Source organism: Petaurus breviceps, unplaced genomic scaffold, assembly GCF_028583685.1.
Source record: "Petaurus breviceps papuanus isolate PSGF00001 unplaced genomic scaffold, PetGlider_PUasm1.0 79, whole genome shotgun sequence".
Taxonomy (NCBI): domain Eukaryota; kingdom Metazoa; phylum Chordata; class Mammalia; order Diprotodontia; family Petauridae; genus Petaurus; species Petaurus breviceps.
In genome coordinates this window covers 4,995,394-5,014,013 of record NW_027186523.1, presented here as the reverse complement: position 1 = coordinate 5,014,013, position 18,620 = coordinate 4,995,394, and the positions used below count along the sequence as shown (strand labels likewise).

At 35.0% G+C, this 18,620-nt stretch overlaps 1 protein-coding gene across 4 annotated transcripts in view; it reads right to left on the bottom strand.

The window, feature by feature from the left end:
* Window positions 1–18,620, bottom strand: part of LOC138175793 (ras association domain-containing protein 8) — a 121,888-nt gene that overhangs the window by 24,074 nt on the left and 79,194 nt on the right. For all 4 annotated transcript variants that reach the window (XR_011172092.1, XM_069106285.1, XM_069106284.1 and 1 more), the window contains one exon: window positions 3,747–3,953. Coding sequence is in view for 3 of the 4 variants with exons in the window: in XM_069106285.1 (XP_068962386.1) it covers window positions 3,747–3,849 (103 nt within the window). In the remaining variant the exon portion in view is untranslated. The remainder of the gene's footprint in view (window positions 1–3,746; window positions 3,954–18,620) is intronic.

Sequence of the window (18,620 nt, the reverse complement as noted above, 5' to 3'; positions counted from 1 at the left end):
TGTGAGAATTTGTTGATATTGGTGTCAGACAGCTTGGGTTTTAGGGCCCATTTAAAAAATTTGATTTAAGCAATTAGCATCACTAAGCTTGATAAAAAATTAGTTTTTACAATGCTTTATTTTACTGCTAATTCACATTTTGATTTCATTTCTATAGGCTTATAGAAAGGCTTGAAGAAAGTGAGTAATGAGAAGATTCTCCAAATATAATTTCAGTTAACCATAAAAAGCTGAAAATGATTTTCCCCCTATGAGGCAATAAAGTACATTAAAACCCCAGAAACCATGAGAAAGCTAACTCAAATTGCTTTTCTAGACTTTTTGTGGGGAGACAGCTGTGCTTTTGTTTGATGAATTCATATTCCGATGCTACTATAGCTAAACATACTCTTTAAAGTGGCTCCTCAATTTAAATTACTTTCCACAGGAAATTGTGGCATGGACTGAAAACATAAAAGGATTTTGCTTAGAGATTAAAATAATATTCTATGGTCAACAAAACTGTATTTGTGGATAAAATCATCTTTCTAGAAAAGAAAAGAATATACATGAAATCAATACTTTCCAGATATATAATCATTTCCAAATCATCTGTATAGTCAGATCAATGACTTCTTGGAACATAGATCAAGGAAAAAAAAAACCAAAATCAAATTTGAAGACTATAAATAAGATATACTTTCCAACTGAGCCTACTGCAACCTGACCTAAACAGTTGTTGACACCAAAATAAAGTAAAATGGATGGAAGAACATGCAACAACAGTATTACCATTTCCTAATGACATTTATCATGATTTAATATAAAATTAATTAAATTTAGGATTAATGAATTAATCAGCACAGGAAGGAGACCAAAAAGCAATGGATGGAAAAGCAAATTCATAGAACACCTGGTAAGAGCCTCAACTAAGCCAAATTACTACAAATCAGTCAACAAGCATTTATGAAGTACCTACTATGTGCCAGGCACTGTACTAAGTGCCAAGGGTATTTTTTAAAAAGGCTAAAAAACCTACCTCTGCCCTCAAGAAATTTATAATCCAATGGAGGAGACAACAATCAAATATACACAAAAACAAGCTATACACAGGATAATTAGAAAACAATTAACAGAAAGAAAAGAATTAAGAAGGGTTGGGGAAGGCTTCATATAAAAGAATGAATTTTTGTTGGCATTTAAAGGAGGTAAGGGAAGTTAGTAGTTGGAGTGAAGGAGGGAGAACATTCCAGATACTAGTGACACAGCCAGAGAAAGTGCCCAGAGCTGAAAGATGGGGTGTCTTGTTCATGGAATAGTCAAGAGGCCAGTGTCACTGGACCAAAAAGTACATGCCTGGGAGTAAGGTATAAGAAGATTGGAAAGGTGGAAGGGGGCTAGGTTATGAAGGAATGAATTTGAATGTGCCACTTTGTAAAAAAATTTATGGGAAAACAATTGCAACATTCCCAATGAATGAGATGGAATCTGTGGCAGTGGAAGGAATATCCTCAATACTGAGATCCCAGATCTACTTTAGCATCATCACCAAAATATTTATAATCAACAGTGAGCACTTGGTCAAGGAGGGCAGATGCTGAGTAGAACCTTTGTCACTCATAATAGTATTCCTTACAAAGCTGTATGCTTGGTATGTAACATCCACTGGAGAGATTTTTGAAGAGTCCACGATTTTATCTATCATGTTGAAGGTGTGTACTTCCATCAATAGGGAAACTTCCATCTACTCATATGTATTGGAATTATTACTCCTGCATGTTGCCATTTAAAAATACTAATCTCAAGGATGATGGGAACAGAATATAATCATATACATATGTATGTAAGTGTATAAAAATCTGTTTATATTATATATTACTATCTTCTTTTAAAATACTGATGTGGGGGCAGCTAGGTGGCGCAGTGAATAGAGCACCGGCCCTGGAGTCAGGAGGACTTGAGTTCAAATCTGGCCTCAGACACAACACAAAAAAAACTAGCCATGTGACCTTGGGCTTAACCCCAATGGCCCTCCAAAAAGCAAAACCAAAAATATTTATGTGATGCTATGAGCGTGAATTTTAAGGAACAATGAAAGAAGGGCCCATAACATTATTACTATAATGGAGCTCTTGGTCTTCAAGTGCATCAACCATAAATAAAAACATTTGCAATAAAAGGGGAAAAATCTCATAAAAAATTCATTTTGAAATAGCATTAGTGGAATCATAACATCTAAATGCCAGTGTCCTGTGACAAAGTTTTGGTCGTAATCTTTTGTTTAACTAGAATTAACATTACATAACTTAAATATGCAAAATTGTCCAGAAACTTAAATTTAAAAAAAATCCAAGATTCTTACATAGGAACACTCTATTATTTCAATGAAAATTATTACTTAGATAATAAGCTTTTTGGAAATTTCTTTTTCAGAAGATATTGAATAAAACAGAATCCTTTACTTGTCTGAAGAAATAAGTTGTACCTAAAAATCTTTGGGCAAGACTAATTAATAAGAACCAAAATCTGCTTAAAATTAATTCCTTCCTAAACAATTTTTTGCTTATAGAACATCATATCAGGATAGTTCCATCATATAACCAAGTCAGCCAGTATCACAACCACTAGGTCTAAAGTCATTAGGGAAGTCTGATATGGATACTGCATGATATGGTTGGAAAAGAACTGGCAAACAAAAAACCCTGCTAAACTTTCTTGGGAGTGGGGGTGGGCGAGGCAGGTGCAGGCAATTGGGGTTAAGTGACTTGCCCAAGGCCACATGGCTAGTAAGTGTTCAGTGTCTGAAGCCGGATTTGAACTCAGGTCTTCCTCATTCCAAGGTCAGTGCTCTATTCACTGCGCCACCTACCTACCCCTCCTGCTAAACTTTCAATACTAAGTTAAGCATTGTTACAAAGACACATGTAAGCTGTCATCTGTCACTAATTTTCATGTAGCAACTTACAATTTAGTCTTTACTATATAGCCAGAAGAAAAATGCTCAAGATGTATATGTAAAGTACTGTTACTGAATATTAATGTGTATACATATATATGTGTATATATTGCATGTATATTTCTACATATATTAATGTATTTATTTAGATTTTTAGGTTTAGATTTTTAGTTGTGTCTTATTTATATATTTAATTATTGCAGAACATTTAAAAATATTAGATGTGCAACATTTCCTAATTTTGGATTCTAGGAGTTCTCAGGTATCTATATTTTAGACTGAGTAGGGATTATAAGGTTTATAAAGTGTTCATGAAGGTTATTAATAGGAATCACAGTTCTAGGACACATTGAGAGAGGAAAAAAAAGACTGGTGAAAACATGGAGAAACAAGATTTGAAGTTGGGAAGAATTGGAGAAGTGAAATTGATTCATGCCGTATATTTCTATGTTTCAGTTTTAAATCTTTTTTTAACCTGATAATGATTTTATTGGTAGATATCCATTTCCTGGAAACCCTGTTTGCTAATGGCACTTATCTGCAAATTATAGTTTTAAGGTAAAGTTTAAAGTAAAGGTTCAGTGACTTGCCTAAGGTCACAGAAGCAGTATGTGGCAGGTGAGAAATAAGCTCAGGTATTCCAGATCTATACATTATGCTATGTTGCTCTTGTGATGTTATCTATAGATACAAAGAGCTAATAAGCTATAACCTATATACATATATATTCCATTATGAATTTTTTTTTTAAAAAGCTGCACCATATTAAAAAAAAAAACAATCCCAGGAATGCAAAAGATGGATTACATACCTATTGCTTGAGCTAAGGCTATTACAACCTCTTGGCAAGTTGTGACTTCAGTGACCCCACAAACGATCCTCTGGACTCCATCCACCCATACTTTGAGTTCCATGGTGCAGCCAGCCAATCATGCAGGAACTATAAACCCAGTCATCTAGTTTTCAGGTCATATCTACAGCCACCAAAATGATGACAAGGCAGGGCATCTGCAGTCAGCTGCAAAACAGAACAACATAACTTGATTTACTTTGAAAAAAATTTATTTTCTGAATTCTTGACTACAAAGAAAAAACTTACTGAGACAGAACGAAAACCTAAAATGAAGTTAAAAGAAATAAATACCCTCAAGTTCTCTATGACATAGCTACCATAGCCTTCTTGCTGTTTCTTGAATATGACCCTCCATCACCCAATTCTGAGCCTTTTGGGTGGCTGTCCCCAATTCTTGGAATGCTCTCCCTCCTCACCTCTACTTCTTTATTTTCCTGGTTTCCTTCAAGATTCAAATCTTACCTTCTATAAGAGGCCTTTACGGATCAGACTTTAAGCTCTTCTCCCACTGGTGCCTTCCTTCTGAAGTTACTTTCCTTTCATTTATTTTGTCTATATCTTGTTTGTACATAGTTCTCTTCTTATTGTTTTCCCAAAGAGAATGTGAGCTTCTTGAGGGAATGAATTATGTTTTTACTTTCTTTTGTAAACACTTAATAATAAATGCTTGTTGACTGACAAGAAAGCAGTCTATTTTATGCACAAAGGAACATTTGACTCTGAGATGCATACTCCCCCAATGTAGCTTCAGAGCAAGAGGCAAGGAAAATATTAATGTTTTAGGAAAAGGTAGAAATTCACAGAATCCAAGAATCTCAGAGTTGGAAGAGACCTCAGGGTCCATCTAATCAGACCTTCTTCAATATCCCAACAAGTAGTCATGGAGCCTTTTAAGATCACCAGTGAGAGGGAACATATTTATCTCCTACTTTGGGACAGTTCAAATACTTAAGAATTAAATAAAATTTTATATCTATATCTGCTATAAGTCTTAAAGTACTATTATTCACTGCTGAACTGTGGTTCAGTTGTGTTTCAGTCATGTCCAAATCTTCATGATGCCATTTGGGGTTTTCTTGGCAAAGATACTGGAATGGTTTTTAATTTCCTCCTTCAGTTCATTTTACAAATGGGGAAACTGAGGCAAATAAGGTTAAGTGACTTGCCCAGGGTCACACATATAGTGTCTGAAGCCACATCTGAACTCAAGAAGATGAGTTTTCCTGACTATAGGCCCAGCATTCTATCCACTCTATCACCTGGCTTACCCTAAAGCACTATTATAAAACTTTAGCTAAAATTAATAATAGTCACATCCCAATTGGTATGAATTATGAATACAATAAAATGATCACACTTTTGAATTTGTACTATTTGAAGTTAAAATTATGTAAATCATGGTAATTTGTTTTATTTTGACAAAAATAACTAGTATTTATATAGTGTTGCAAGGTTGCAAAGCACTTTACAAGTCTCTTTTAATGCTCATAACAATCCTAGGAGTTAAAAGTTTTTATCCCTATCTTATAAATGAGAAAAATATCCTTGTAAATTTGACTAATGTGACAACTCCTTGGGATTCATTATTAGAGCTGACCAGTACTTCTTGTAGTTCTGGTCTCCGTGACAAATCTGAACAAGCTTATTTCCTCTTCCACAAAGGCCTTTCAGTGAGAGTAAGTTTGTTGCCTTGAGTTAACTAACTCCATTATATTTTAAGCCTCTATTTTGTAACTTAGTTGTTAGGTAAGTCTTAGAGTGTAGGTATCTTGAACAAGTCATATACACACATATTATACATGTGCATATTTCTATTGCATGCTCCCTTCCCTCCCACTAAAAGTAGTTACATGAAATAGTTGATTGAATAAATGATTATGTGGTATTCCAAGACTGTAGTCAAATAGGTTCTGAGAAGAGTAAGACATGAACCATGAGGAACCTGTGTGGAAAAGTTCTCTTAGAACATATCTAATCACTTCCAGACACATAGCATAATGGTGACATTAGGAAAGCCTGTTAATACAAGTGATAATAGGCAAACATCAAGGGTTGCTCCCTCCATTAGTTTGGGTGTTCTTACAATTTGAGATGAGTTAAGTTTTTGGTCACCCTGTTTATACCTTTGCTGACTTTTGAAAGCTTCCATTATTTATATTCCCCTTAGTTTTGTCCTTTTATAGTTTATATCCTTACATAAACTCCTCTACCTTTACCGTGGTGGTGTCTCCTCACTATTTCAAGGTCCTATGGTCTCTCATAGTAGGTTACCTATATTCGAGCCAGTTGTACCCTTCTTTATTGCTCCTCACACAGCTCAGCCCTTTCCGTTTCTGGAAACTGCCCCATGGCCTCCATTGTGCCAACCTATACTAGCCTGACCTCCCAAAGCAATGACTGATGTTTCCAAAGGATGTCACCTTCCATCAAACTTCTTATATTCTATGCTTCTCTTAACTGAGTGTTAAGAATGGTATTGGCAAAATAAATAAATCTCAATAACACAATGTACTAACTTTCTGAGAGTATATTTGTCTTTCCACAAGAAGAAAGCCAAAGGAATAAACTTTTAATTATAGAATTTGTTTAGGTGTCTTGTAAACTTAGAAATGTGGCAAGTGAGAAATGTGGTGATTTACTTCTTCCATGCAAATGGAAAGAAATGGTAGCCCAAATAATAAAAGTACCACAGCCTGCAATTATTTGTACTCTATATTGGTACACCACACTTATATAGTTTTACCTTAAGTAGTATAACCTGATTCTCTTCCTCATTTGCTCGATTCATTTTGTTTTTAATTTATGGAATAAAACAAGCATTTTTTTAACATAGTATAATAAAAAAGGTGACGGCACATGAAACTGAATTTCTACTATATATAATTTGCTATTCATTTTATATATACAAAATTGTCACATAAATTTTGTTTTTTCTTCCCTCCAACCTCCAAACCCCAAAGATGGTCACCAATATAGAAACAGGTATGTGTATAATATACCACACCCACATATATATGTATAATTATTCTATACACTCTTCTATTATATAGTTCTATATCTAGTTCTTTCTCTGGATATAAATAGCATCTTTCTTCCTATATCCCTTATAGTATATAAAGGACTATTATAAATATTCAAATTTAGTAGTCAGAATAGTTTATTCACTCAAAGTCTTTCTTAAAACAATATTGCTATTACTGTATACAATGTTCTCTTGGTTCTGCTCATTTCATTCTTCATTATTTCATGCAAATATTTCCATGTTTTTCTAAGATCACTGAGCTCATCATTTCTTATAGCACAGTAGTATTGCAGCATAATCAAACAGGAAAATAACCTATATTTTAAAAAATGTTTATAGTAGCTCTCTTTGTGGTGGCAATGAACTGGAAATTGTAGGGATGTCCATCAGTTGGGGAATGACTTACATACCCATCTTTTTGGCTTCCCCTTTCCCTGACTAGATCAAAAGCCTACTAGCAGCATCCAAAAGCCTGGTTTAGCACTTTCCTCCTCCCCTCCATCATTTAGGAATATATAAAAAAGACAGTTCAAAATGGTGCCTGAACCAGACAGGTAAATGTCTCACCTCTCATATTTGTGACTATAGCAGAAATAAAGATAAAGTAATTAAAGGTATAACTGAAGAGAACCTTAAAAATCATTTAGTTTAATATTTTCTTTTTAAAAATTAGGAAACTGAGGCCTAGATTTCCTCCCCCCCATGTCATATGACTCTAGTAGCACTGCCAATCATTAGAATAACAAGTTTAGATTATTTAGTAGATTGAAATGAAGTATCAAGCAGGAAAAGTTTAAATAAATGTCCAATGTAGACTTAGAGAAAACTTTTAAAAAATGGCTAAGAATTAGAGCATAAAACAATTATCAATAGTAGATCGAAGGAGATGGCTACAAGAAATTTCTATACTGAGTCTTTTTCCTTGATAACATCTTGCTAAATGTACGTGAATGGTGGAAGAGCCTGGTATTTAACAGCATGTGGGGTGGAAGCACTCACTATATAGTATTTCCTTTACCTTACTGGAACAAAATACCATAGAAATAAGTTCCATTCCAACTGTAGTGTAATACAAAGAGAATTAAGAAGCCCATTTATTTCATCGTTATACCATCTTTTTCACAATCAATGGTGTGCCAGTGTGCTTTGTGAGACCTGAGGTATATACATTGAGTATGCCAATTCCATGCTTCAATTCATCCTGTTAAAACTCTTCAGTAGGGGATAACATTAACATTTTATTTATTCTAAGTATTTCTATATCAAAATTTACAAAGCTTTGCACTATGCCATGAATTTAATTAAGACATGTATGCAGTTATTATTAAAGTTTAAAATTGCAGTAAGACTTTTGGGACACCCTGTATAGAGTCATTTTTTTTCATTGTTAAATAAAGAGTTTAGTAGTGAGTATAAATTTTTATTCTCAGCCCCAATATTATAATATAATTATACTTTTAGAAGCTTATATTTCATTTAATGAAACATGGCTATTTGGTGAATGGGCAGTACTGTGACTGGCATAAAAAAAACACATAAGTAAAATGGTCATTTAAAAAAAAATTAGCCCTGTGTAACAATAGAGATAACCTGTTATAAATTCTCATTGGGTAGGTAAAACTTAAGAATCTATACTGTAAAAATAATGTTTTCAAATGCTAACTTATCCTTGTTTTCTTTTGCAATTCAATTAATTTTCTTAAGCACCTTAATAAGGTATTATTTCTAACCAAAAAATACATTAATAAGTAAAGACTGCAAGAAGTTTGAAATCACATAAAAGAGACCTGATTGATAAACAGGTGCATGGTTCACAGTGGCAAGCAATTAAATGAATAAGACCTTGTGAGCTGTAATGGTCCCATTTTTATCTGCTGAACACTGGAGCTCCTCAATGATAAGGTAATGAAAACCACATCTCATTTTTAAATAAAAGCCAAATGATATTTACACAAGGGAAGAAATGTTTCTATGTAGCATGCTAAGTCAATGGTTAAGTTTTAATCCTTAAAATGCTTCTTCTTACTTCAGTGCTTTGATGGATAACACGACTGACATGAGGATTCCCTCCAAATGTGAATAAAATACAATTTACATCTTTTCATCGTGGGAAATGGCTTATCCCATATCCTCTCATAAAATTCTCAATGAAAATCTAGCCAATGTGCTGGTAGTTTTCCTGTGTCTCTTTTCACAATCCATAGATATCAATGCAACAGTCTTAATATTGATCTATAATGTCATCCAGTTGCTACATGAGAAATCCATTTTTTGTCTTTTAGGTCACTTTTTGCATATACCATCTTTGATAAGTTGCTGTAAGTGTCTCAACAGCCCTTTCAGTCACCCGAAATAATTCTCTAGTCTGCTGTGTTCCATGCTTCACTTCCATATAACACCTCCAACACTCCACTTGCTCCTTCCCTGATGCCTAAAAACATGTCCACATCTTCTTTGTCCTTAAATAGAACAAATCCTTTACTTAAGCCCCATCATTCCCTCAAACTATGATCCTATAGACCTCTCTTCCCTTTTACAAATGGAAATTTCTAGTAATAGTTAATCCCTTCACTTTCTCATCTGTTACTCACTCAGCCCTTGGCAATCTGACTTCTGACCCCTCTACGGGATTGAAACTGCTCTCCCAGTGGCTATCAAGAAATGTTCACTCCATTCCTCTCTGGGTTCCCCTGACCCCTTTTCCTCAACATATTCCAGTGGTCTTCTCACTGAAGGCTCACCCCTGTCCTCTCCATATTCCTTTATGTGTTGTCTGTATTTTAAATTTAATCTGCATCATTAAGGTTTTCTCCATCACTTTCTCAAGTCTACAAAATCTTAAACTTTATTCCTTTTATGTGTTGTCTTTGTCCATTAGAATGTAGGCTCCTTGATGATAGGGTTTAATAAAACCCCAATCCAATGGTCTTTTCTTTGCTTTTCAAGTTATTGGTCTTTTAGGAGCCTTTGACTGGGTTGGCCAAATGGCCTCCCACTCTAGACACCTTTTTCTTCTCAGGTTTTCATGATCCTGCTCCATCAGGTTTTCTTCCTTACCTTATCCCTTTTGGTCTCCATTACATTTAGCCATGTCCTATTCCCTATGTAACAGCATATTATACTCCAGGGTTCTGTCCTGGGTACACTTATGATTTCTCTGCATTCTCTCTTGGTGAATGATGCTTTGTCAGCTTTCCTAAGTTTTTGTATCATTTCTATGCTGATGACTCTCAAATCTACATATTCTACCTTCCTCTATCTCTTGAGCTTCATTCTCATATTACCAGCTGTTTGCTGGAAATCTACAGCTAGAGATGTTGTAACCATCTCATGTTAGCATCTGAAAAATAGAACTCATCTTTCCCCCTAAACCTGAACCATTTGACTTTCCAATTTCTGTTGAGGGCACCAAATCACCCAGGTTTGAAAAACCAAAAGTCATTCTTCATTCCTTATTCTCACCTCCAGATCCAATCAAGTCAAGTCCACTTATTCACACCTCTCTCTCTCTCTCTCTCTCTCATCACAACCAACCTGGACTACTGCAACACCCCCTAACTGGTCTCTTTGTATTCAGTTTCTCCCAGGGGTGTTCTAGACTAACCCAATTGTTAAATTTTCAGTGTACTTTCACCTCAGAAATCAAAGATGGATATTTTTAGTATAGTTCTTACCATGTCACTCCAGTGCATTCAAAATTTTAGTGGTTCTCAGCTGCCTTTAAGGCAAAATGTAAACTCCTCCACTGGGTATTTAAAATCCTCCAGTCTCCAAGCTAACTACAATATTATTTCTCCTTCACACATTCCATGCTTCAGACAATTTGCCTGTTTGCTATTCCCCACATTCCATCTGATCTCCTACCTCCATGCCCTCATGCCTCACCACATGTCTCTCAGAATTCCTGGCTTCCTTTGGACTCAGCTCAACCGCCACCTTATGCAAAGAGACACTTCTGATACCCTCAGTGGTGAGTGACCCCCTCACCCATCACAATATATAGATTTATTTCCCAACTGTCTCATACACTGTAAACACTTAAATGCTTTTTAATTGAATTGAATCTCCTTAAGTGGAAAAATGAAGGGAAGTTATAGTTTTAAAAAATCTTTTGGTTTGTTTTTTTGCTTTTCGGAGGGGGGAGGGCAGGGCAAATGACTTGCCCAAGGTCACAGGGCTAGTAAGCGTTAAGTGTCTGAGCCCGGAAGTTATAGTTTTGACAAAGTTAAATTTTACACAAAAGCATATCTATGAAAAGTGCCTTAAACTGTACCAATCCACATCAAAAAGTCCCATTTTAGAGTCTCTCACCCTTACAAGTCAAAGGATCTGTGTTAGACATTTATTTAGAGATCTTTGACAATGTAAAGGGCATTTCCATTCAGTCCAAATCTTTTCATTGAAATAAAAAGCAGGTTATTATTCAAGCTAATTGAAGAGGGCAAATAATAGGTGAAGAGGGTACTGTTTTATTAAAAAATTGAATTTCTATCTCAAAAAATAATCTCTGTCTCTTGTTTTGTTTAAATCACCAAATGATTAACTTTATAGTTAATGTGAAAGGAGTTGTTTGCACAAAATAGCCTTGGAAACTGTTGTATTCAGTTTTGCGCAAATAGAATTGTGCTGGTCAACATGGAGATGAACACAGCATCTCAATCATGAATAGATTAACACTGAATGAGTAAGAAAAATACAACTGATTCAAAAAGTAACATATAAGTCAGAAAAGTGATGCCTGGTTACAAAATAAATTAAATCTATTTTTGTTTATTTCTCTAAAACTGCTTAAGAAAAGTCTTTTGCTTTCATTAAGATGGTCAATAAATGAAACCTAATTTTTGCTTCGTTAATATGCTTGAATTTCACAAATGTATCTCTATTTCAATAAGTCTTCCACAAACAGCAAACATTTTGATTTATGGACACAAGTGATACCAGGACATTCGGGCAGACAACATAAAACAGTAGAAAGAGCTGGAGAAAAGGCAAGCTGCAAGGCAGTGGTTTTTCCATTCTCATTTCCTCTGTATTCTTAATTAGGTTATGGTTCTAAAATAATTTTTCACTCAAAGTTCAAAGAGGTGATGAAACCAATCAGAAAAAAACCTCATTCTTATCCATTCTGTAAGCAATCCATAAATGTGGGGCACATTTGACCATTCCAGGACAAGAGTTCTTATCCTGGGGTCCATGGGGTCAATTTCAAGGAAGTCTGTCAACTTGGATGGGTAAAATTACATTTTGCTTTCAATGTAATCAGTTTCCTTTGTAATTCTATGTATTTTGTTTTATATAATTTAAAAATATTATTCTGAGAAGGGGTCCATGGGCTTCACCAGACTGCCAGGAGTCCATGACACAGAAAAAGTTTACAACCTCTGCTCTAGAAGGATGACATTTTCCAGTGATGAAAGATTTTATTTTATGGGAGCTTACAGTATTTACCACATCCTAGAAGTCAATAGGCAAAATGTCTTTGCTGAATTGCTGGTGGAGTTGTGATCTGATCCAACCATTCTGGAAAGCAATCTGGAATTATGCCCAAAGGGCTATAAATTTCATACCCTTTGACCCAACAATACCATTTCTAGGGTTGTATCCCAAAAAGAGAATAGAAGTGGGAAAAAGACCCATATGTACAAAAATATTTATCGCAGCTCTTTTTGTGGTTGCAAAGAATTGGAAATTAAGGGCGTGCCCATCAATTGGGGAATGGCTGAACAAGTTGTGGTATATGCATGTTATGGAATACTATTGTGCAATAAGAAACAAGGAGCAGATAGACTTCATATTTACCTGGAGAGGCTTATATGAACTGATGCTGAGTGAGAAGAGTAGAACCAGGAGGAATTTGTACACAATTACAGACACAACGTATGTGTGACGACCAACTTTGATAAACTGGACTCTTCTCAGCAATCCAGAGTCATAAATCAAATCCAAAAGACTCATGATGGAGAGAGATGTTTACATCTAGAGAAAGAACTGAGACTGAACCCAGATTGAAGCAAACTACCTGCCCTTTTTTGTTTTCTTGTTTGGTTTTATATCCTCTTTCCCATTCTTCATTCCATCTATTACAATCCTTCTTTATAACCTGACTATTGCCTAATGTGAAAGTATTTGCAGATACTATACTTGATTATATGCCGCCATGGGGGGGAGGGAGGAGGAAGGAGAGAAAATTTGAAATTCAAGGAATTTTGGTAATGAATCTTGTAAACTAAATATAAACAAATTAATAAAGACTAAAAAAAAAATGTCTTTGCTGACCAATGATAATCTTGCTCAGTAGGAAGATATCAAGTATCACCAAAACAACTCCAGTTCCATTAATATTATAAAACTGATTAATGGATTAATAAATTGGGTTTAGGAATGAGACCTTTGAAAAAGCCATACTATTATGATTTGATATTTCCCCACCAGCTATAATATAGTTTTGTAGTGTTATGTCTCAGCTGAACCTTATTATCCCTCCACTCCAACCCTGTCCCCAGTCATCCTTTTGAAACTGTTATGGTTCAGTTAACTATGTTTGTTCATAAAAATCTTCTGCCTTTTCAGTGAATACTGACACACAGAGAATCCCTCCTCTTCCCCGCCCCCCCCAACCAAGTTATTCTAGGTATACTTGAGCAGGTAATTCTAAGGTACTATTCTATAGCTTTAGATTTGTTAAGAATTTTTAACTGTGATCTGATAGCTTTGACTTCCTAGACTCAACCAGTACAACACTGACATTTATTTTACTGTGCTCACTCTTTGAAGTCATGTATAGATGTTGATTTTCTCTGATGAAAAAGAACCCTGTTGGGGAATCCTGTTATTCTTCTAGTCTTTTTCTTTCACTAGGATATTAGAATCCAGTGTTGGATGATAAACTCCACTCTGTTGTACAATCTGTATAAAAGCTACTGTCTACACTAGTATATACAGCTGTGCATTATTGCATAGCTTGTCACCATGGAGATTTCTTATGCCTTCAAGGGTCATGTCTGAGTTTCACGGGCTGTGTGACTCTTGGCCCTCAACACACACCCAGAGGATAGATGCCTATGTTTTCAAGGTTTACAATATTAAGATACAATATTAAGAGGCTGTTTACCTCTCCTCCATTCTTTTCCCCTGAAGTACTCACAGCTGCCTCTAAAGGATGCTACCATTAACATTAACAGTGCTGAAAATAGGGTGGCTAGGTGGTGCAGTGAATAGAGCACCGGCCTTGGAGTCAGGAGGACCTGTGTTCAAATCCAGCCTCAGATACTTAACACAAAAACTAGCCATGTGACCTTGGGGAAGTTACTTAACCCCAATTGCCCTCCAAAAAAAATACCAGTGCTGAAAATAATGCTACCCTTTCCATGACTACCTTTTTCTGTTAGCATTCCTCTTTTTTCTTATCTTTTATGTTCCCCATCTCAAATTTCTTAAACTTCTGCATCAAAATTATGAACTTCCTTCATAAACTGTTCACTAGATGACCCCATTTTTCTCCACAGTGAAGGGACAATTCACAATATATCAAGTGAAATTTGTCTGCATTTGCTTGTTGCTATGTTTGCATGAGTTACTTTTTTCAATACCAAATATATTTGGGAATGGTCTTAATCTCCACTATCTACTACCCCAACTACTTCTGGAATTAGTTCAGAACCCTAACATTTATGGAAGGCTCGCCTCTAGATGTCAAGGTTTTATTAAGATTTGCATTTTAGATTGAACTCACAGAGTTACTAAAGTCTTAAGAGATGGTGGCTAGGTGGCGCAGTGAATAAAGCACTGGCCTTGGAGTCGGGAGGACCTGAGTTCAAATCTGGCCTCAAACACTTATCACCAAAAAAAAAAAAAAAAAACCCTAGCCATGTGACCTTGGGCAAGTCACTTGACCCCAATTGCCCTCCAAAAAGAAAAAAAAAAGAAATACAATCTCTCTATTGGGGCATTTTAAAAAAAGTCTTAAGAGATAACTCGAGGGAAATAATATCATTTGGGAATTAATTAGATATGTGATGGAAGGAAAGTAGGGATATATTCTGGGAGTAGCAAATCATTAAGTATTCCTTTTTGGATATGTGGGCCTACTTGGTCTATCTTATTACTATCACCATCACTTAAGCACTTACTCTGTAAGTGCTGGGAGAATATAGAGATTAATGCATTTGTCATATTTTAAATGTACTTAATGTTTAATATTATCTAATATAATTATGTGATTCAGAGAAGGAAAAATAAAATTTCATGATGAACTTGAGTCTGAATTTACTTCAAACGGTACAGAAATTTCATGATGAACTTGGTGCAGAAAATATAAATGCCATATATAGTTTATATACCTGCTTTCAATAATAAAAATGCTGAAAATATAGTGGAATTCATAAAAATTCATAAAAAGAAAGTGCTGTTAACAACTGATTCTAAAGATTTTTAGAATTGAAAATATGAAAGGCTAACAAAATTCAACCCATTCAACCGAATTAAATAATACTTTCTTAATGTGTAACATGGGATGATAGATCTAGAGCTGGGAGAGAACATCGGGATGTTTTATTAAAATTCAAATTTATGAAAAGTCAAAAGCTGACAGGCAAAAAAGTATAATTAAGTCATTAAAATTAAGCTAATTGACATTGTTAGGATGTTAGTTTTGCTGTCAACACTTTCCTAATGTTATAAATAGTAGGAGAATACTGCACTAAGGAAAGAACTTGAGGTAAACAAAAATGATGTTGACACAGACTAAAAACTTTTAAAATTATGTAAACTAAATTCCATTGCTATGAATGATGCAATGGAGAGTGTTGGGTTTGGAGTTAGGAGGATCTAAGTTCATATTTTCCCTCAGATCTCTTGTTGTATGATACTGTGCAAGTCACTTAACCTTTCTGTAACTCACTTTCCTTATCTGTGAGATGGGGATAATAGTATCTACCTCAAGGTATTCTCACAGGGCTATTCTGAGAAGTTAATAAAGCATTTGAAAAATGAAAAAAAAAAGTGCTACTTGCTTCCCCCCCCCCCCAAAATAATAATAAAATAAAATGTTGCTAGCTAATTAGAATACAATATTCTCCACCTACAAATATGAAAGCTCTAATTACATCTAAATACGGCAAACTTTACTGAGTTCCCAAGTTATTCTTCTATCTCGGCTAATAAATTATCCATCTGAATGTCTGTATTTATCATGAAAAATAAGCCCATGAACAGACCTTGCAACTGTTTCCCCCTTCTCCTGTATGCTATCTAAAATATGTAGGAAATGCATGTAATTAATAATTGAATATATTCTCATTTTCACAACTTGAACATCTTCTATTAAATGTCTTTTTTGTATATTGACAGATATTTTGATATGCAAGTTTTTCTGTTTGTTTCTCTATTTGAATTTTAGATTTTTTCCCTTGAAGTTAAACACCAAATAAAGTGAACATTTATATATTCATAGGACAGTTCATGAAACTGTGAATCTTTATAATGCATAGCAGTGGTTCTTCAGTGTTTTGAGAAATTCTTGGGGATTTGTGACAAATAGTCCCAGGTGTTTACACTAAATTTAATGGTGCCTAAATCAGTAAATAATTGCCTAATCATAATACTAATTTATTTTTTCTCAGTATTATAGTTTTTTTAAATGTATTTATTTAAAACCATTATGATCAGGTATACCACAATTTAGGTGGTTTTAGAAAAATTAAATCAATCTGACTGACTGCTTCTGATTAAGCACTATATATATTTTAGGGGGGAAGGCAGGGCAATTGGGGTTAAGTGACTTGCCCAAGGTCATACGGCTAGTTTTTTGTGTTAAGTGACTCCAGGGCCAGTGCTCTACTCATTGCACCATCTAGACAGCCTGAGCACAATATATTCTTACAGTTTCTTGATGTCATCAAATTGTTTCCAAACCACAATAAGGGTTCAGCTTTCAAGTACAAACTAATTCCCAATGGATGGTCAGACATATGGGCATACTCTCATTTGTATTCTGTACACTGCACTAGAGCAATTCTCTCATTTTCTTTTGTTACTCTTTAGCTATATTTTAAAAGCAGTGTAATCACCTAATCAAGAAGTTACAAATGTATACATCTTAAATTTTATTTTATTTTCAGTTTTTAATTTTTTCCTTTGTCCCTCCTTTTATTCTTTTGATAAGAGTGTGAAATCCTAAATATAGAAGAGAATTAACACAATTAGATCACCAGGAGTCATTCCCCAATGGATGTGGTGGTCACTCAGAAGAATTCCAAATGCAAGACTGCTTTAAGTCATTGATACTAAGAAAAATACAGCCCAAAGCAACTCTGTAGTTTTGGCTTTATAAATGAGTAATTTAGCAAATAAGACAAAAGATAGGTAGTCAGTATTGCAGAAGTTGTAGAAAGAAAGACACATTAATACCTTGTTGATGAAACTGCGAATTAATCCAATCCTGAAAGCAATCTAGAATTGACTTAAAAATACTAAAGTACTCATCATTTTTAATGAGAGATCCAACAGGAAGAAATGTAGATGAAGGATGTTTAAAAATTTTTTGGGGTTCCATCTCTACCAAAACACACACATGTACACACTGGATCAATAAGCACTTAGAGCAAGTGTTTAATATACTTTTTGAGGTAGTCAAGAACCAATTGTATATGAATGTAATGGAATATTACTAGAAATTACAGGTGTTACTGTGAATTTAGGTAATCTAGGAGGGGAAGGCAATGATTGCACCTGGTGGGGGATGGGGGAGTGGGTGGAGAACAAAACTGGAAAGGCCTCTTCAGAAGGTGGGATTTCAATTGAGTCTTGAAGGAAGCCAGGGAAGCCAGTAAATAGGTTGAAGTAAGGAGGGAAAGCATTTGAAGACATGTGTTGTTGGATCATAGAGTGCATGGGGGGGGGAGGGGAGGGACAAGTTTAAGAAGACTGACTGGAAAGGTAGGAGGGGCCAAGTTGCATATACTTTTAGAAAAATTATTTTGGCAGCTGAGTGTAAGATGGATTGGAGTGGAGAGATATTTGAGGCAAGGATACCAATTAGAAGTCTATGGTACAATGTGTAACCATGATTCCAAAGGACTGAAGAAGGATACTATCCACCTGTTCATGGACCAATGAGATACAGAATGGAATATATCTTTTTGGACATGGGTCAGTGTGGTCATTTGTTTTGGATGAATACACATATATATTACAATTTCTTTTCTTTTTTCTTCAATGAATTGAGAGGTGAGCAAAGATCCTAATTAATTAATATTTGTTAATGGAAGGAAAAAAACCCTTCTTAAAAAGGCTTTAAAAAAAGGTTAGTGGTCCAATAACATGGGCAAGAAGTAATAAAAACAAAGGCCTGGAGTGGAATCATGGCCATGTCAATGAAAGGGAGGGGACATGAGAGGTTTTATGAAAATAGAAATGATATTTTCTTCACCACTTTAACTCTGATCCATGCTCAAGAAGCTCCAGAGGCTCTACCCCACTAAAACTAAATATAAACTCCCCTGTTTGACACTGAATGCCCTCCACAATTTTTGGATGCACACTCATACTCCTCCCTTCATATACATTTTGTTTCAACCAGCTATTTCTCCTATGCCCCATCTCCACATTCAGTCTCTTCCCAAGCTTTCCCCTATGCATATAATGTACTTGCTTCCCACCTCTGCCTCTAGAGTTCCTGGATTTTTTTGAAGTTTACCTCCCTCAGTTACTACTTTCTATACACAGCATTTCTTTTTTTTTTTATTCTTTAATTTATTAATTTGCTTGTTTCCTTTTAGTTTACAGGATTCAATTCCACAATTCCTTGAATT